The following is a 21,578-nucleotide window of genomic DNA, read 5'->3' as shown; positions in this document are numbered from 1 at the left end:
ATATATATATATATATATATATAAAATCATGTTATATTGCGTAAAGTTAATGGGAAAATCCCCCATCACAAAAAGTCCATGGCATTCAACCTGTCTTCACATTTAACATGAAAAACAGCAATAAAAACGAAGGCTTCAACTCAGTTAACAGGCTGATTTATGAGAAAAAGAAAACACTGTTGGCAAAGTTATAAGCTTGTTGGCTTTTCTGAGGTAGACGAAATGTTATGTTTCTATTATTATGACTTTTTCATTATTCACAAGTAGGGCTGGGTATTGTGACCAATTCAGCGATTCGATTCGATTCTTATTTTTATGGTTTCGATTCAATTCGATTCCGATTTCGATTCGATTCGATTCGATATCGATTAGCTATCAATATTTCATTTAAAATGTTAGTTTTGCAGACATGGGATCCATATTTTGATATAAATGCTGGTAACTGAAACTCTCCTACTTAAGTTTATTACTGAAATACACATCTACATTAATAATAGGGTGCACACAGTTGTTTATTTTAAACAACTTTTATTTTAAATGAACACTAACAAGAAGTCATAAATATGTGCATCCATTGTACACCATGTAAACAAACTGCAAAATGCACATTACTGTAAAAAAATAAAAAGATTAAATGTGCAACAGTGAAATCTATTAAGAATTTCAAACATGTTTAAGAAATAAAACATTTTTCTAAATTCAAAACGTTCAAAACAGGCCCATTATAAAGCCCTTGTCTGCGTATACAAAGCATTCTAACTGTCCATAAAACTAACAGTTCTTAACTACAGCCTTATCATTTTTGATAACCAGATTTTTCTGCAAAAAAAAAAAGCAGCTGATCAACATGTTCTGATCTGATCTAAGGCAGCTCCTTTGCGCTGTGATTAGATCACCAGCAGTTGAGAAACTCTCTCAGCAGGAACACTAGTGACACCTTCAGGACGAGAGGGGAATATTCATATCCTCTTACGTGAAGCACGTGCATTAAGAATCGATTCGGGGATTTCCCGAATCGATATCGTTGCGTTAAACTGAAGATCGATTAAAATCGGAGAATCGATATTTTTTACCCAGCCCTATTCACAAGGTGTTTCATTGACGTTTTTTTTAAACTCTGATTGGTCGATTTCATGAGACATCGTGTTTATACATTTTTTTTTAACATGCATTTAAATATTTTTTCATGTTTATTTTGTTCCGCAAATATTAAAAAGGAAAGATGATTGATTCACGCTTGATGCCGCTTAATCTAAGGAAAATATAGTATCTCACTACAAATTAAAGAGCGTTAAAAAAAATTATTCTTTGCATTTTATCATAAAATTGACAATTTATAGGCTGAGACTTGCTTGCTGCAAATAATGAATGGACTTGAAAATATTAAATATTAGCCTATTTGCAAGCATTTATACCATAAATAAAAAATCTTGTGAATACTCGTGTAACGTTCTGTACTTAAGAAAAATCATCAAGTTAACCGTGTTGAATCCCATAAGGATTCGGGGGCCCGTACAATTTTTTTGCATTTGTACCCACTACGCCACTGAATGTGGATAAATAAAACTGATGTAATAACTGTTACAAACCAACTGAGAGCAGCTGTGTTCACATCAGTAGATGAGTTTGTGTTGAACTGAAACTCAAAGTGTTTAGATGTTGTTTCGTGTCTTGTGTGTCAGATGCTGTCTTTACTACCTGCACGAATCCTTCGACTGCTGGAGTTTATCGGCTTCTCAGGGAACAGAGTGAGTAACACACACTTCAGATCTCGCTCTCATACACGCACACACACACACACACACACACACACACTGGTATTCATATCATTATGGGTTTATTCCATAGAGATAATGGTTTTTCTACTGTCTAAACTGTATTTTCTATCCTCTTACTTCGACTATTCATGTAGTGCTTGGCTGTATTCTCGTAGTACTTTGACTGTATTCTTGTAGTATTTTGACTGTATTCTCATAGTACTTTGACTGTATTCTTGTAGTATTTTGACTGTATTCGCATTGTATTTTGACTGTATTTCGACTGTATTCTCATAGTACTTAGACTGTATTTTGACTGTATTCTCATAGTACTTAGACTGTATTTTGACTGTATTCTCATAGTACTTTGACTGTATTCTTGTAGTATTTTGACTGTATTCTCATTGTATTTCGACTGTATTCTCATAGTACTTAGACTGTATTTCGACTGTATTCTCATAGTACTTTGACTGTATTCTTGTAGTATTTTGACTGTATTCTCATTGTATTTCGACTGTATTCTCATAGTACTTAGACTGTATTTTGACTGTATTCTCATAGTACTTTGACTGTATTCTTGTAGTATTTTGACTGTATTCTCATTGTATTTCGACTGTATTCTCATAGTACTTAGACTGTATTTCGACTGTATTCTCATAGTACTTAGACTGTATTCTTGTAGTATTTTGACTGCATTCTCATTGTATTTCGACTGTATTTTGACTGTATTCTCATAGTACTTTGACTGTATTTTGACTGTATTCTCATAGTACTTAGACTGTATTTTGACTGTATTCTCATAGTACTTTGACTGTATTCTTGTAGTATTTTGACTGTATTCTCATTGTATTTCGACTGTATTCTCATAGTACTTAGACTGTATTTCGACTGTATTCTCATAGTACTTAGACTGTATTTTGACTGTATTCTCATAGTACTTTGACTGTATTCTTGTAGTATTTTGACTGCATTCTCATTGTATTTCGACTGTATTTTGACTGTATTCTCATAGTACTTAGACTGTATTTTGACTGTATTCTCATAGTACTTTGACTGTATTCTTGTAGTATTTTGACTGTATTCTCATTGTATTTCGACTGTATTCTCATAGTACTTAGACTGTATTTCGACTGTATTCTCATAGTACTTAGACTGTATTTTGACTGTATTCTCATAGTACTTTGACTGTATTCTTGTAGTATTTTGACTGTATTCTCATTGTATTTCGACTGTATTCTCATAGTACTTAGACTGTATTTCGACTGTATTCTCATAGTACTTTGACTGTATTCTTGTAGTATTTTGACTGCATTCTCATTGTATTTCGACTGTATTTTGACTGTATTCTCATAGTACTTTGACTGTATTTTGACTGTATTCTCATAGTACTTAGACTGTATTTTGACTGTATTCTCATAGTACTTTGACTGTATTCTTGTAGTATTTTGACTGTATTCTCATTGTATTTTGACTGTATTCTCATAGTACTTTGACTGTATTCTTGTAGTATTTTGACTGTATTCGCATTGTATTTTGACTGTATTTCGACTGTATTCTCATAGTACTTAGACTGTATTTTGACTGTATTCTCATAGTACTTAGACTGTATTTTGACTGTATTCTCATAGTACTTTGACTGTATTCTTGTAGTATTTTGACTGTATTCTCATTGTATTTCGACTGTATTCTCATAGTACTTAGACTGTATTTCGACTGTATTCTCATAGTACTTAGACTGTATTTTGACTGTATTCTCATAGTACTTTGACTGTATTCTTGTAGTATTTTGACTGTATTCTCATTGTATTTCGACTGTATTCTCATAGTACTTAGACTGTATTTCGACTGTATTCTCATAGTACTTAGACTGTATTCTTGTAGTATTTTGACTGCATTCTCATTGTATTTCGACTGTATTTTGACTGTATTCTCATAGTACTTTGACTGTATTTTGACTGTATTCTCATAGTACTTAGACTGTATTTTGACTGTATTCTCATAGTACTTTGACTGTATTCTTGTAGTATTTTGACTGTATTCTCATTGTATTTCGACTGTATTCTCATAGTACTTAGACTGTATTTCGACTGTATTCTCATAGTACTTAGACTGTATTCTTGTAGTATTTTGACTGCATTCTCATTGTATTTCGACTGTATTTTGACTGTATTCTCATAGTACTTTGACTGTATTTCGACTGTATTCTCATAGTACTTTGACTGTATTTCGACTGTATTCTCATAGTACTTTGACTGTATTCTTGTAGTATTTTGACTGTATTCTCATTGTATTTCGACTGTATTTCGACTGTATTCTCGTAGTTTACTGTATTCTCGTAGTATTTCGACTTTATTCTACATAGTACATAGGTTTTTCTACTGTCTAAACTGTATTTTCTATCCTCTTACTCTGACCCTACACCTCATGGAAAGCTTTATGCATTTTAGATTCTCAAAACAGCTTGTTTATAGTAATTCACTGGAATTAGTACACTTGTGGGGACATTTTGTCATCATAACATACACACATACACACACACTCAGTAATGGCTGTTGTTGTCCTGCAGGAGTTCGGTTTGTTGCAGCTGCGGGACGGCGCCGGCAGTCACAGTCTCAGATCCATCCTGTGTGTCCTGACGCTGCTCTTCTACCACACTTACGTCTGTCTGATTCTGGGTAAACATGCTGGAAACACATGAAAATATGAACAGACATTTATATACACTGCCGCTCAAAAGTTTGGGATCAGAAAGATTTTTTAATGGCTTTTAAAGACATTTCTTCTGCTCAACAAGGCTGCATTTGTTTGGTCAAAAATACTGAAAAAACTGAAATATTATTTCAATTTAAAAACTGTTTTCTATGTCAATATATATTTTAAAATGTAATTTATTTCTGTGATCAAAGCTGAATTTTCAGCATCATTACTGCAGTCTTCAGTGTCACATGATCCTTCAGAAATCATTCTAATATGCTGATGTATTATCAAAGTTGGAAACAGTTGTGCTGCTCAATATTTTGTTGGAACCTGTGATACTTTTTTCAGAATTGTTTGATCAATAAAATCCAATCTTTTTTGAAAGAATTTAATACTTTTATTCACCGAGAATGTGTTAAATTAGTACAAAGTGATATCATAGATTTACACTGTTAGGAAATATTTATATTTTGTATAAATGCTGTTCTTTTTAACTTGTTATTCATTAAAGAATCCTGAAAAAAAATAATCACAGGTTTAAAAAAAATACTGTTTTTTTTAACATTGATAATTCTAGTAAATCAGCATATTAAAATGATTTCTGAAGAATCATCTGCCACTTAAGACAGAAAAAATCTGTTCATTTGGGACTATGTAGTGTGTTCGTGAAACATTTAATTCAATACGGGGACTTAAGAGAGGGTTCACAAATCATTTGATTCAATTCGGGACTTTATAGTTGTTGTTTTTTTTTTGTAATGCACTTTAGCTTTAAAACTTGATTGTGATTTAGAAAGTATGTTGCTTATACTGTGTGTTTTCTTGTGTGTGGTTCAGGCACTGGTGAGGGGAATCTGGTGGAGGCCGAGGCTTTATTAGAGCCCTACATAGAGCGATTTCCACAGGTAGAAATCTGAACACACACACACCCTTTATAAAGAATTAATAAATCAGTTTTTTTGTGTGTTCATTTTTTCGCAATTCTTCATTTGTCTTTTTTTTTTTTTAAATATTGTTTCATGGATTTCATATTGTAATATTATCATATCGTGAGATTTTGTTAGCGTTACATCCCTCAAACATGATTCTTCAGTCTTGTTACTCAATGAAATGTAATTTTTTATTTTTTTTTTCCCTCAGGGCGCAATCATCCTGTTTTACTCGGCTCGGATCGCCTTACTGAGGGGAAACTTTGAGAAGGTGAGTGATTTTTGATGACATTAATACTATTAGTCGAAAACATTTGAAATAATTAAGATTTTTAAATGTAAGGAAAAGAAGTCCTTTCTGCTCAGCAAGGCTGCATTTGTTTGATCATAAAGACAGTAAAAATAGTGAAATATTATTGCAATTAAAAATAGCTGTTTTCTCTGTGATAATCTGTTAAAATGTAATTGTTTGCTGCGATCAAAGCTGAATTTTCAGTATCATTACTCCAATCTTCATTGTCACATGATCCTTCAGAAATCATTCTAATATGCTGACTTTATTCTTGAAATATTTCGACTTTATTCTTGAAACATTTAGACTGTATTCTCCTAGTACTTTGACTGTATTCTCATAGTATTTCTACTGTATTCTTGTAGCACTCTGACTGTATTCACGTATTTCAACTTTTCTCTTGTAGTATTACGACTTTATTCTCGTAATATTTTGAGTTTATTCTCATAATGTCAACTTCATTCTCAAAATATTACAACTTTAATCTCGTAATCTTAGATTTTTTTTTTTTTATGTGGCACTAAAAGGCAGTCATAGAAAACAACTATTTTAAGTAAGGGATAATGTACAGGCAGCCGGTAGTTATCGCAGAAATAAGCCCCGACAGTGTGATCAGGATTATTTCGCGATAACTACCGGCTGCCTGTACATTATCCCGCTTATTACACGGCTACTTGCCACATAAGGAAAAAAACTGGACATGAATATGAATTTGAAACCTTTTATTGGCATATTTGTTTTAAATTAACAGTTTTATCCTTCCGCGAAACGATATAGTACCACGTGACTAACATTCAAACTATGTACGTTAGTAAGACAATTTAAATAGATTAATGTCGAAATTTTCCATTGTTAATTGTGGCTGTCCAGTGTTTGTCACAAGATGGCGCCAAACGGTAATCTTTGTTGGCACGGAGGGATTTTAAACATACAAGCAGTACCGGCTATGCGTTATTACTTTGGAGCGGTGATTATTTGAAAAGAACGAACCTGCAAATGTCTCAACTGACCAATCAGAATCAAGCATTCCAAAGAGCCGTGTAATAAATGGTAATAATATTTCATGTTTTTACTGTATTTTTGATCAAATAAATGCAGCCTTGGTGAGCAGAAGAGACTTACAAATTTCCTATTTATTTCAAAGTGCTAGTATTCAGTGTGTGTGTGTGTGTCTCAGGCCCTGGTGAAGTTTCAGGAGTGTATCACGGCGCAGCAGCAGTGGCGTCAGATCCATCATCTGTGTTATTGGGAGCTGATGTGGTGTCACTCATTCCAGCAGCAGTGGAGAGACGCGTATCGATATGCCGACCTGCTGTGGCGAGAGAGCCGCTGGTCCAAAGTAACAACACCAACTCTGTTATTTTCCTGTTTGAAACGGTTTATACAGTATAAAGTAACCTAACTAGAGTTGGTTTTTGAACACAGGCCATCTACGTGTATCAGAAAGCAGCCATCCTGAGCATGATGTCTGAGGAGGAGGTGAAGACGACCGGAGAGAATGTGGCGGAGCTGTTCAGGTGAGTCTGGCTCTGATCTCAGGTCAGTTTAGCGCTGTGCCGAGGCTGACGGTCTGCTGTGTGTGTCGTAGGCAGGTGGAGGGATTGAAGCAGCGGCTGGCCGGGAAATCCATCCCGACGGAGAAGTTCGCCATTAGGAAATCTCGCAGATATTCATCAGCCACGCCAGTTAAACTGGTGATTCCTGCACTGGTGCGTCTCGCACACAAAGCGAATATAAATGCATGTAAATGATGAGAGGAGGAAGTGATGCATCTGCTGCTTCCTCTCACAGGAAATGATGTACGTGTGGAACGGCTTCACTATAGTTGGGAAGCGTGCGGATGCCACTGAGAGTTTACTGATCACCATTGAGAAAGCAGAGGAACAGCTACGCAACGATCCCAGTGAGAGACACACATTTTTATGATAAAAATTGTGGTTATTTATTTTTATTTTTTTATTGTCATATAACATTGCTGTTCAAAAGTTTAGTTGAGATTTTTATTGTTTTTAAAGAAGTCTCTGCTTTAAAAATACAGAAAAAATCTGTAATATTGTGAAATATTATTGCAATTTCTAATGTTGGTTTCCTATTTTAAAATACTTTAAAATATAATTTACGTCTGTGATGCAGTGCTGAATTTTCAGCATCATTACTCCAGTTTTCAGTGTCACATGAACCTTCAGAAATTATTCTAATATGCTGATTTATTATTAGTGTTAAAACATTTGTGCTGATTAATATTTTTTTTAGACCTGTGTATTTTTTTTTTTTTTTTAGGATTCTTTGATAAATAATAAATTAAAAAGAACAACATTTATCTAAAATATAAATCTTTTCTAACAATATTAGTCTGTACTATCACTTGGTATCCATTTAACACATCCTTGCTGAATAAAAGTATTATTTAAATAAATAAATTGTAACACAGCATTTCTACTTTGAATAAACACTTTTTTTTACCTTTTATTCATCAAAGTAGCCTGAAAAAAGTATCACATGTCCCCAAAAATATTAAACAGCATAGCTGTTTTCAACATTGACAATAAATCAATGTTATTACAAAATATTAGAATGATTTCTGAAGGATCATGTGACACTGAATACTGGAGTAATGATGCTGAAAATTCAGCTTTGCTTCACAGGAATAAATTATTTTCTAAAGTATTAAAAAATAGAAAACTGTTATTTTGAATTTCCAAAATAATCACAATTACAGTTTATTTTTGTGTTTTTGTTCAAATAAAATGATACTTAAATCTTTCTGATCCCAAACTTTTGAACAGCAGTGTATATACTCACAATTTTGGGCTAAATTGTAAAAAGTATTGTTGTTGATTTTATAATAATAATTGTTCTAATAATAATAATAATAATAATGATCATGATAAAATATTATTAATATTCATATTTTGGTTAACCATAAGCAAAACGCTTCCTTTGGGAACATCCTCATTTGTAAAACTGGTAAAAAAAAAAAATGTTTTTTTCAAATTGTAAAAATGCAGAAAGTTTTCTGTGGGTTAGGTTACAAAATATGTATATAAAAACAATATAAGTCTATGTGATATCTTCATTTAGATAGCTAAAAGTGTGTTTATGTGTGTTTGTGTTTGTTTCAGACCCATCTGAGTTTCATCCCGATGATCAGTGTCTGGTTCAGATGTTGAAGGGTTTGTGTTTGAAGCATCTGGGACGATTACTACAGGCTGAGCTCTGCTTCACACAGGTGCTGAGCAGGTAAACCCACACGTTATTTATTTATATATTTTTTAAAGTTACGGTAAAGTCACTGTAAGCCACTCGAGTGGATGTTGCTGAGATGTGAGTCAGCCGTAGGTTTGACGTCTGTAGTTCAGAGAAAGCTGTTTAATGATGACTGTGTGTGTTTGCAGTGAGAAGCGCATCCGTTATGATCACTATCTGATCCCCTTCACCCTCTATGAGCTGGGTTTACTCTACAAGCAGCAGGGTGATTACGTCAAAGCCATGCGCTTCATAGAGGACGCCAAGTGAGTTTGCTTTCATAAAAAAAGATTGGTGATGTACAAAGTGGTCAAAATTTGGATTTTGTTAGGGCTATAACTATTATCAAGTCATTAATTCTGGGTTAAAATACCTAATGTTACAGGTAAGAATTCACACAGTGAATTAGGCTGATGGTGCAATATGCCAGTGCATTGTCCCACACCAAGTTTAAGGGTCCATTAAAAAAGATTGGTGCAGCAAAAAATGTTAAAAATTTGGATTTGATTATGGCAGTAACTCTAATATTGGCAGATTATGTCACATTTGATGCAGCCTCTGAAGCCACTGAGAAACAGCACCACAAATTGGGCTGATGGTGCATTATATAACAGTCTGTAATGTCCCACATGCCAAGTTCAGGGGTCCGTAAAAATAGACTGGTACAAGAAAAAGTGCTCAAATTTTGGATTTTGATAGAGCTGTAATTCTAGTATCAAGGCTTCTTGTCTCCTTTAATGTGTCTTCTGAGACGGTCGAAAAAGCAAGCCACAAATTGGGCTGATGGTGCAATATGGCACAGTCTGTATTGTCCCACATGCCAAGTTCAAGGGTCCATAAAAATGGACTGGTACAGGAAAAAGTGCTCAAAATTTGGAATTTGATAGGGAAGTAACACTAATATCAAGTCCTTATGTCAGCTTTAACACATCCTCTGAGGTGGCCGAGAAACAGTGCCACAAATTGGGCAGATGGCACAATACGACATTGTGCATTGTCCCACATGCCAAGTTAAAGGGTCCATAAAAAATTATTGGTGCAGCAAAAAGTGCTCAAAATTCAGATTTCATTAGGACACCAACTCTAATATTAAGAACTTATGTCAACTCTTAACGCATCCTCTGAAGTGGCTGAGAAACAGTGCCATGAACTGGGCTGATGGTGCAATTTGGCACAGTCTGTATTGTCCCACATGCCAAGTTCAAGGGTCCATAAAAATAGGCTGCTACAGGAAAAAGTGCTCAAAATTTAGAGTTTGATAAGGAAGTAATACTAAAATCAAGTCCTTATGTCAGCTTTAACGCATCCTCTGAAGTGGCTGAGAAACAGTGCCGCCAATTGGGATGATGGTGCAATATGGCGCAAGTCCGTATTGTCCCACATGCCAAGTTCAAGGGTCCATAAAAATAGACTGGTAAAGGAAAAAGTGCTCAAAATTTAGAGTTTGATAGGGAAGTAATACTAAAATCAAGTCCTTATGTCTGCTTTAACACATCCTCTGAAGTGTTTGAGAAACAGTGCCACAAATTGGGCAGATGGCACAATACGACTGTGTGCATTGTCCCACATGCCAAGTTCAAGGCTCCATAAAATAAGACTGGGAAGGCAAAAAGTGTTTAAAATTTAGATTTCACTAGATGATTACATTCATTATTAAACCACTTCATTAGATTTAACACATCTCTACAGATGGTGGAGAAATTCATTTCTACATTCAGCTTTAACAGCACTTATTCCGAGAAGCATCAGACTTGGAGGACTTCAGAAAATGCCACAATATTTAAAAAAGAGCTTCATTTTTGGTCCTGTCGACCACCTCTGAGCAGTTTAAACAGGCATCTGCTTAAACCGCTGTATTTTTGTGTATTTGTAGGTTGAATTATAAGGACTATTCGATGGAGTCTCGTCTTCATTTCCGCATCCACGCAGCTCTCAGCAGTCTGAAGGGTTCTCCGACAAACTCGCCACCAGCGGCACGGTGACCAAATGATCAGCGCTGACGCCGAGAAATGCGATAAGCACATCACGACCGCCATCGAAGCACCAAAGCAGCGTAGCGATCTGTAGAGAAACACATTCACCCACCACTTCAGACCAAAGTCATCAGTAACGTCAGTCTAGCATACATGTACCTCAAACCTGAAGATTTGAACACTTACTTGTTCTCGTTCGTTTAAATACGGAGTCGTAGGTTTAGTCAGCCAATCAGATGGCTAAAAAACATGCTGAAGTCCAATCAGAAAACAGCTGCTGTAATGAATGTAATGTTTTACTTTAAGACCAAATCTGTTTGTCTGCTTGTGTCTTATATTGTGTGCCTCTGTTTTGTCTGTCTGTGTGTGTTTCTGCACGGCCTGTAGACGTCGAGTGTCGTTTGTCCATCTGTCGTTCACAAACCGCTGCAATAAGAGTCTTCTAGATTATTATTATTATTATGCTGATTATGTTGAGATACTCCAAGCAATTCATGAAATTTATTTGAAAGCAATAATCAGCCAACAATCAAGAAACTGTACAATATATATTTTTAAATTTTTTTTTTTTTGTTCACTTTAAACTGTATAGAACAGTTTTATTTTGTAACGTTTTAAATGTAGCGGCGGAACTGTTTTTTTTTTTTGTGTGTGTGCATGTATGTTCTTGTTAATGTTTAATACTGAATATGTTGTATAATAATCAAAATACAGCTGATCTTATTTTGCAAACATGTTTTCTGTTTTTTTTCTGTAATACTGAAGTACACTGCAAAAAATAATAGACTTTTTCAGTATTTTTTCTTGTTTTATAAATATATGTAAAACAAGCTTAAGTTTGGGATCAGTAAAATTTGTAATGATTTTTAGAGGAGACTTTTCTGCTCATCAAGGCTGTGTTTATTTGATTAAAAATACAGAAAAAACTAATATTTTGAAATGTTAATGCAATTTAAAATAGTTTTCTGTTTTAATATACTTAAAATATATATAAAATCTAATTTATTTATGTGATCAAAGCTGAATTTCCAGCATCATTACTGCAGTCTTCAGTGTCACATGATCCTTCAGAAATCATTCTAATATGCTGATTTATTATTTTTATTATCAATGTTGGAAACTGCTTACTATTTATTTTTAAACCTGCCATACTTTTTTCAGGATTCTTTGATGAATAAAACGTTAAAAAGGACACCATGTATTTAAAATTAGTTTGGGGTCAGTAATTGTTTTCTTTCTTTCTCTCGTTGAAAGAAATGAATACTTTTATTTAGCAAGGATGTGTTTAATTGATCAAAAGTGATAGTAGAGACTTCTATTGTTAATAATGCTGTTCTTCTGTAACTTTTTATTCCTTAAAGAATCCTGAAGAAAGTATCACTGGTTCCAAAAAAAATATTAAGCCGTTTCCAACATTGATAATCAAAATAATAAATCAGTATATTGCAATGAAATTAATTATATTTTAAAGTATATTGCAATGTTTAATAATATTTTTTGTATTTTTGATCAAATAAATTTGCTTTGAGCATTTTTTTAAAAACATTACAAATCGGCAATAAATATATATATATATATATATATATATTTTAATAGCGAAATGACTTAAGATTTGTTGTTTCATGAAAAATTTATTAAAATTTAGTGACTTGAAACGAGAACAAGTCAGAAAAATGTACTTGTTTTCCCTTTAAATTGAACTTTTTTTTCTGACTCCATTGGCAGATATTTTTCTTGTTTTAATCAAAAAGTCACAAAAAAATGACAATACCTTGCATCTTCAGTAAGTGTATCTTGATTTAAGAATGTTTATATGTTTGATAGATGCTGGAAAACAAGACAGAAATACTGAAAAAACAACAACATTATGCATTATGTATATTAGGTCTTGAAAAATTGTTGATTTTTGATTAAGTACAATTTTTATTTTATTTTTTAAAGCTTTTTGCCTGATTATTTTAAATGATTTGTGCTTGTAACAAGTGCTTGGCAAGCGGACAACAAGTTTATGCTGGAAAAAAACATACTTGAGAAGCAAAACTGCATAAGACTTGTTTTCAAAGAATAACTCTTGAATCAACATGTTGTAATATACAGACACTAGGTGCCTTCATCTATAATGTACAAACATATATAAACTTAATTGAAAAATGTCCATGTTTCTTCTAAATTGGGCTCGGCTATTTAAACAGGTCATCTATGTAAAAGGACAGACCTGAATGTAAACCATTATATATCTCACATAACTACACATTGACTGATTTTAGATTCATGTAGTGTTTGTGGGTCAGTATGAGCGTTCTGGTGTTTGGACAGACAGGATTGAGTTCAGATGTGCTGTTATTTGTTGCTCTTCGGGTTTTATTTGCTCTTTTAGATGTAATTGGTCTAATCTGTGTTTTTTCCACTGTCATTTCCTTTGAAGTACTTGTTTTTATTCCTGCTGTTTACGGTTCCCGAGATTTTAATATTTAAGTTCAAAACAAAAGGGTTCCTTTTATGCACCAGTGTGTTTAGGTTTAATTTTTATCTGGTCATTTGCAAAATAAATAAATAAATACTGACAAGAACTTGATGTTGTCATTGCATACCAGTGTTACTTGTTTTTCTTTCATGTTTTCTTTCATGTCTGAAACATGCTTATTTTTTTTTTTATTTTTTTTTACACGTGGAACAAACTTGTAGTTAATACCTAATTGTCAGGAAGCCCCAAAAGCCCAATGTGAAAACAAATGTCAAGTTACAGAGAGGAAAAAAAGCTGAAGATGCAAGACTTCTTTCTCTTGCTTTCCTGATTTTTTTTTCTCAGCAAAAAAAAAAAAAAAAAAAAAACTTGTAAACTGTTCTCTCACCAAATCTCTCCTCTAAAAACGTTTTCACAGCAGAAAAAAAAAAAAAAAATTTCTTCAAAAACATTTTCTCTCATCAAATTTTTCTCTTCAACCTTTTTTGAAGATTTTTTTTTATTGTCATGTTCAGGTGTCTTTAAAGTATGGAAGCCTGTTTCTGTCGATTCTGACTTTTTTCAGAATTGTGAGATATGATTTGCGAGTTTATATCTCGGAATTCTGATTTTATGACTCACAATTGCGACTTTATTTCTCAAAATTGCGAGTTTATATCTCAAAAACTAAGAATTGCAAATTTATATCTCGGAATTCTGACTTTATATCTTGGAATTCAGATTTTTTGACTCGCATTTGCGACTTTATTTCTCAAAATTGCGAGTTTATATCTCGGAATTCTGACTTTCTATTTTGGAATTAAAATTTTTTAACTTGCAATTGCGACTATTTCTCAAAATTGCGAGTTTATATCTCGAAAACTAAGAATTGCAAATTTATATCTCGGAATTCTGACTTTATATCTTGGAATTCAGATTTTTTGACTTGCATTTGCGACTTTATTTCTCAAAATTACGAGTTTATATCTCGGAATTCTGATTTTATAACTTGCAATTGCGACTATTTCTCAAAATTGCGAGTTTATATCTCGGAATTCTGACTTTCTATTTCGGAATTCTAATTTTTTAACTTGCAATTGTGACTTTTTCTCAGAATTGTGAGTTTATATCTCGGAATACTAAGAATTGCGAATTTATATCTCGGAATTCTGATTTTATGACTCACAATTGCGACTTTATTTCTCAAAATTGCCAGTTTATATCTCGAAAACTAAGAATTGCAAATTTATATCTCGGAATTCTGACTTTATATCTTGGAATTCAGATTTTTTGACTTGCATTTGCGACTTTATTTCTCAAAATTACGAGTTTATATCTCGGAATTCTGATTTTATAACTTGCAATTGCGACTATTTCTCAAAATTGCGAGTTTATATCTCGGAATTCTGACTTTCTATTTCGGAATTCTAATTTTTTAACTTGCAATTGTGACTTTTTCTCAGAATTGTGAGTTTATATCTCGGAATTCTGACTTTCTATTTCGGAATTCTAATTTTTTAACTTGCAATTGTGTCTTTTTCTCAGAATTGTGAGTTTATATCTCGGAATACTAAGAATTGCGAATTTATATCTCGGAATTCTGATTTTATGACTCACAATTGCGACTTTATTTCTCAAAATTGCCAGTTTATATCTCGAAAACTAAGAATTGCAAATTTATATCTCGGAATTCTGACTTTATATCTTGGAATTCAGATTTTTTGACTTGCATTTGCGACTTTATTTCTCAAAATTGCGAGTTTATATCTCGGAATTCTGATTTTATAACTTGCAATTGCGACTATTTCTCAAAATTGCGAGTTTATATCTCGGAATTCTGACTTTCTATTTCGGAATTCTAATTTTTTAACTTGCAATTGTGACTTTTTCTCAGAATTGTGAGTTTATATCTCGGAATACTAAGAATTGCGAATTTATATCTCGGAATTCTGATTTTATGACTCACAATTGCGACTTTATTTCTCAAAATTGCCAGTTTATATCTCGAAAACTAAGAATTGCAAATTTATATCTCGGAATTCTGACTTTATATCTTGGAATTCAGATTTTTTGACTTGCATTTGCGACTTTATTTCTCAAAATTACGAGTTTATATCTCGGAATTCTGATTTTATAACTTGCAATTGCGACTATTTCTCAAAATTGCGAGTTTATATCTCGGAATTCTGACTTTCTATTTCGGAATTCTAATTTTTTAACTTGCAATTGTGACTTTTTCTCAGAATTGTGAGTTTATATCTCGGAATACTAAGAATTGCGAATTTATATCTCGGAATTCTGATTTTATGACTCGCAATTGCGACTTTATTTCTCAAAATTGCGAGTTTATATCTCGGAATTCTGATTTTATGACACGCAATTGCAACTTTATGTCTCAGAATTGCGAATTTATATCTCAGAATTCTGACTTTATCTCAGAATTCTGATTTTATGACTCACAATTGCGAGTTTATATCTCGGAATTCTGACTTTCTATTTCGGAATTCAAATTTTTTAACTTGCAATTGTGACTTTTTCTCAGAATTGTGAGTTTATATCTCGGAATACTAAGAATTGCGAATTTATATCTCGGAATTCTGATTTTATGACTCACAATTGCGACTTTATTTCTCAAAATTGTGAGTTTATATCTCAAAAACTAAGAATTGCACATTTATATCTCGGAATTCTGACTTTATATTTTGGAATTAAAATTTTTTAACTTGCAATTGTGTCTTTTTCTCAGAATTGTGAGTTTATATCTCGGAATACTAAGAATTGCGAATTTATATCTCGGAATTCTGATTTTATGACTCACAATTGCGACTTTATTTCTCAAAATTGCCAGTTTATATCTCGAAAACTAAGAATTGCAAATTTATATCTCGGAATTCTGACTTTATATCTTGGAATTCAGATTTTTCGACTTGCATTTGCGACTTTATTTCTCAAAATTACGAGTTTATATCTCGGAATTCTGATTTTATAACTTGCAATTGCGACTATTTCTCAAAATTGCGAGTTTATATCTCGGAATTCTGACTTTCTATTTCGGAATTCTAATTTTTTAACTTGCAATTGTGACTTTTTCTCAGAATTGTGAGTTTATATCTCGGAATACTAAGAATTGCGAATTTATATCTCGGAATTCTGATTTTATGACTCGCAATTGCGACTTTATTTCTCAAAATTGCGAGTTTATATCTCGGAATTCTGATTTTATGACACGCAATTGCAACTTTATGTCTCAGAATTGCGAATTTATATCTCAGAATTCTGACTTTATCTCAGAATTCTGATTTTATGACTCACAATTGCTAGTTTATATCTCGGAATTCTGACTTTCTATTTCGGAATTCAAATTTTTTAACTTGCAATTGTGACTTTTTCTCAGAATTGTGAGTTTATATCTCGGAATACTAAGAATTGCGAATTTATATCTCGGAATTCTGATTTTATGACTCACAATTGCGACTTTATTTCTCAAAATTGTGAGTTTATATCTCAAAAACTAAGAATTGCAAATTTATATCTCGGAATTCTGACTTTATATTTTGGAATTAAAATTTTTTAACTTGCAATTGCGACTATTTCTCAAAATTGCGAGTTTATATCTCGGAATTCTGACTTTCTATTTCGGAATTCTAATTTTTTAACTTGCAATTGTGACTTTTTCTCAGAATTGTGAGTTTATATCTCGGAATACTAAGAATTGCGAATTTATATCTCGGAATTCTGATTTTATGACTCACAATTGCGACTTTATTTCTCAAAATTGCCAGTTTATATCTCGGAATTCTGACTTTCTATTTCGGAATTCTAATTTTTTAACTTGCAATTGTGACTATTTCTTAGAATTGTGAGTTTATATCTCGGAATACTAAGAATTGCGAATTTATATCTCGGAATTCTGATTTTATGACTCACAATTGCGACTTTATTTCTCAAAATTGCCAGTTTATATCTCGGAATTCTGACTTTCTATTTCGGAATTCTAATTTTTTAACTTGCAATTGTGACTTTTTCTCAGAATTGTGAGTTTATATCTCGGAATACTAAGAATTGCAAATTTATATCTCGGAATTCTGATTTTATGACTCACAATTGCGACTTTATTTCTCAAAATTGCCAGTTTATATCTCGGAATTCTGACTTTCTATTTCGGAATTCTAATTTTTTTAACTTACAATTGTGACTATTTCTTAGAATTGTGAGTTTATATCTCGGAATACTAAGAATTGCGAATTTATATCTCGGAATTCTGATTTTATGACTCACAATTGCGACTTTATTTCTCAAAATTGCCAGTTTATATCTCGGAATTCTGACTTTCTATTTCGGAATTCTAATTTTTTAACTTGCAATTGTGACTTTTTCTCAGAATTGTGAGTTTATATCTCGGAATACTAAGAATTGCGAATTTATATCTCGGAATTCTGATTTTATGACTCACAATTGCGACTTTATTTCTCAAAATTGCCAGTTTATATCTCGGAATTCTGACTTTCTATTTCGGAATTCTAATTTTTTAACTTGCAATTGTGACTATTTCTTAGAATTGTGAGTTTATATCTCGGAATACTAAGAATTGCGAATTTATATCTCGGAATTCTGATTTTATGACTCACAATTGCGACTTTATTTCTCAAAATTGCCAGTTTATATCTCGGAATTCTGACTTTCTATTTCGGAATTCTAATTTTTTAACTTGCAATTGTGACTTTTTCTCAGAATTGTGAGTTTATATCTCGGAATACTAAGAATTGCGAATTTATATCTCGGAATTCTGATTTTAAGACTCACAATTGCGACTTTATTTCTCAAAATTGCCAGTTTATATCTCGAAAACTAAGAATTGCAAATTTATATCTCGGAATTCTGACTTTATATCTTGGAATTCAGATTTTTTGACTTGCATTTGCGACTTTATTTCTCAAAATTACGAGTTTATATCTCGGAATTCTGATTTTATAACTTGCAATTGCGACTATTTCTCAAAATTGCGAGTTTATATCTCGGAATTCTGACTTTCTATTTCGGAATTCTAATTTTTTAACTTGCAATTGTGACTTTTTCTCAGAATTGTGAGTTTATATCTCGGAATACTAAGAATTGCGAATTTATATCTCGGAATTCTGATTTTATGACTCGCAATTGCGACTTTATTTCTCAAAATTGCGAATTTATATCTCAGAATTCTGACTTTATCTCGGAATTCTGATTTTATGACTCACAATTGCGACTTTATTTCTCAAAATTGCCAGTTTATATCTCGAAAACTAAGAATTGCAAATTTATATCTCGGAATTCTGACTTTATATCTTGGAATTCAGATTTTTTGACTTGCATTTGCGACTTTATTTCTCAAAATTACGAGTTTATATCTCGGAATTCTGATTTTATAACTTGCAATTGCGACTATTTCTCAAAATTGCGAGTTTATATCTCGGAATTCTGACTTTCTATTTCGGAATTCTAATTTTTTAACTTGCAATTGTGACTTTTTCTCAGAATTGTGAGTTTATATCTCGGAATACTAAGAATTGCGAATTTATATCTCGGAATTCTGATTTTATGACTCGCAATTGCGACTTTATTTCTCAAAATTGCGAATTTATATCTCAGAATTCTGACTTTATCTCGGAATTCTGATTTTATGACTCACAATTGCGACTTTATTTCTCAAAATTGCCAGTTTATATCTCGAAAACTAAGAATTGCAAATTTATATCTCGGAATTCTGACTTTATATCTTGGAATTCAGATTTTTTGACTTGCATTTGCGACTTTATTTCTCAAAATTACGAGTTTATATCTCGGAATTCTGATTTTATAACTTGCAATTGCGACTATTTCTCAAAATTGCGAGTTTATATCTCGGAATTCTGACTTTCTATTTCGGAATTCTAATTTTTTAACTTGCAATTGTGACTTTTTCTCAGAATTGTGAGTTTATATCTCGGAATACTAAGAATTGCGAATTTATATCTCGGAATTCTGATTTTATGACTCGCAATTGCGACTTTATTTCTCAAAATTGCGAATTTATATCTCAGAATTCTGACTTTATCTCGGAATTCTGATTTTATGACTCACAATTGCGACTTTATTTCTCAAAATTGCCAGTTTATATCTCGAAAACTAAGAATTGCAAATTTATATCTCGGAATTCTGACTTTATATCTTGGAATTCAGATTTTTTGACTTGCATTTGCGACTTTATTTCTCAAAATTACGAGTTTATATCTCGGAATTCTGATTTTATAACTTGCAATTGCGACTATTTCTCAAAATTGCGAGTTTATATCTCGGAATTCTGACTTTCTATTTCGGAATTCTAATTTTTTAACTTGCAATTGTGACTTTTTCTCGGAATTGTGAGTTTATATCTCGGAATACTAAGAATTGCGAATTTATATCTCGGAATTCTGATTTTATGACTCACAATTGCGACTTTATTTCTCAAAATTGTGAGTTTATATCTCAGAATACTAAGAATTGCAAATTTATATCTCGGAATTCTCATTTTATGACTCACAATTGCGACTTTATTTCTCAAAATTGCGAGTTTATATCTCGAAAACTAAGAATTGCAAATTTATATCTCGGAATTCTGACTTTATATCTTGGAATTCAGATTTTTTGACTTGCAATTGTGACTTTTTCTCGGAATTGTGAGTTTATATCTCGGAATACTAAGAATTGCGAATTTATATCTCGGAATTCTGATTTTATGACTCACAATTGCGACTTTATTTCTCAAAATTGTGAGTTTATATCTCGGAATATTAAGAATTGCAAATTTATATCTCGGAATTCTCATTTTATGACTCAAAATTGCGACTTTATTTCTCAAAATTGTGAGTTTATATCTCAGAATACTAAGAATTGCAAATTTATATCTCGGAATTCTCATTTTATGACTCACAATTGCGACTTTATTTCTCAAAATTGCGAGTTTATATCTCGAAAACTAAGAATTGCAAATTTATATCTCGGAATTCTGACTTTATATCTTGGAATTCAGATTTTTTGACTCGCATTTGCGACTTTATTTCTCAAAATTGCGAGTTTATATCTCGGAATTCTGATTTTATAACTTGCAATTGTGACTATTTCTCAAAATTGCGAGTTTATATCTCGGAATTCTGATTTTATAACTTGCAATTGTGACTATTTCTCAAAATTGCGAGTTTATATCTCGGAATTCTGACTTTCTATTTCGGAATTCTAATTTTTTAACTTGCAATTGTGACTTTTTCTCAGAATTTTGAGTTTATATCTCGGAATACTAAGAATTGCGAATTTATATCTCGGAATTCAGATTTTATAACTCACAATTGCGACTATTTCTCAGAATTGCGAGTTTATATCTTGGAATTCAGATTTTATATCAGAATTCTGACTTTATATCTCGGAATTCAGATTTTATAACTTGCAATTGAGACTTAATTTCTCATAATTGTGAGTTTATATCTCAGAATACTAAGAATTGCAAATTTATATCATTTATATCTTGGAATTCTGACTTTATAACTCGCAATTACGACTTTATTTCTTAGAATTGGGAGTTGATATCTCGGAATTCTGACTGTAAAACTTGCCATTCCGACTTTATTTCTCAAAGTTGCGAGTTTATATCTCAATTGCATGATATAAACTCACAGTTGCGAGTTATAAAGTCAGAATTAAACTCGCAGTTCTAATAAATGAAGCCAGAATTGTGAGATATAAACTTGCAATTCCGTTAACATATATATGCAAATTTATCTTAATGATATTGAGGAACAAAAGTCAGAAATGCTAGATAAAAAGTTGCAATTACGAGAAAAAAAGTCAGAATTATAGTTTATATCTAACATTTCTGATTTTTAACGTGCAAAAAAGTTCTGAAAAAAAGGTCAGAATTGCAAGATAAAATGTCACAATTAACTTTTTAAAAAAATTTATTCAGTGAAGGAAACGGGCTTCCATATTAAAAGGTCAAAGGTAAACAATGTAACAAAATAATTATTAAAAAAAAGATTTTGTAGTGTTTTGGGAAATTAAAAAGTAGTTTTGTTATTATATTTATATTATTACCATCATTGTTTGAAACATTTAAGGATATTAATTTAGCACATTGAATATGTATTACTTAGAGAAGGCCCATGTACATATCCATTGATTCTTTACTGACTGAGTTTGACGTTCATGTTTGTTTAGCGTGGTTGAAGTCTTACAGTACTCTGCTCAGTCCAG

General features: G+C 32.2%; 1 protein-coding gene across 1 annotated transcript; it reads left to right on the top strand.

Annotated features, from left to right (window-relative positions):
* Window positions 1-1,663: 1,663 nt before the first annotated feature.
* On the top strand, window positions 1,664-13,447 carry ttc39b (tetratricopeptide repeat domain 39B). Its single transcript, XM_073822830.1, has 11 exons — window positions 1,664-1,748; window positions 4,324-4,432; window positions 5,292-5,359; window positions 5,595-5,654; window positions 6,853-7,014; window positions 7,101-7,192; window positions 7,264-7,384; window positions 7,467-7,578; window positions 8,798-8,915; window positions 9,071-9,187; window positions 10,795-13,447. Exons 1-11 carry the CDS (start codon window positions 1,683-1,685, stop codon window positions 10,901-10,903), a joined length of 1,134 nt encoding a protein of 377 aa, XP_073678931.1. The 5' UTR covers window positions 1,664-1,682; the 3' UTR covers window positions 10,904-13,447.
* Window positions 13,448-21,578: the final 8,131 nt, after the last annotated feature.

This window comes from Garra rufa, chromosome 18 (genome assembly GCF_049309525.1).
Source record: "Garra rufa chromosome 18, GarRuf1.0, whole genome shotgun sequence".
NCBI lineage: Eukaryota > Metazoa > Chordata > Actinopteri > Cypriniformes > Cyprinidae > Garra > Garra rufa.
This window is presented reverse-complemented; position numbering and strand designations above follow the sequence as displayed.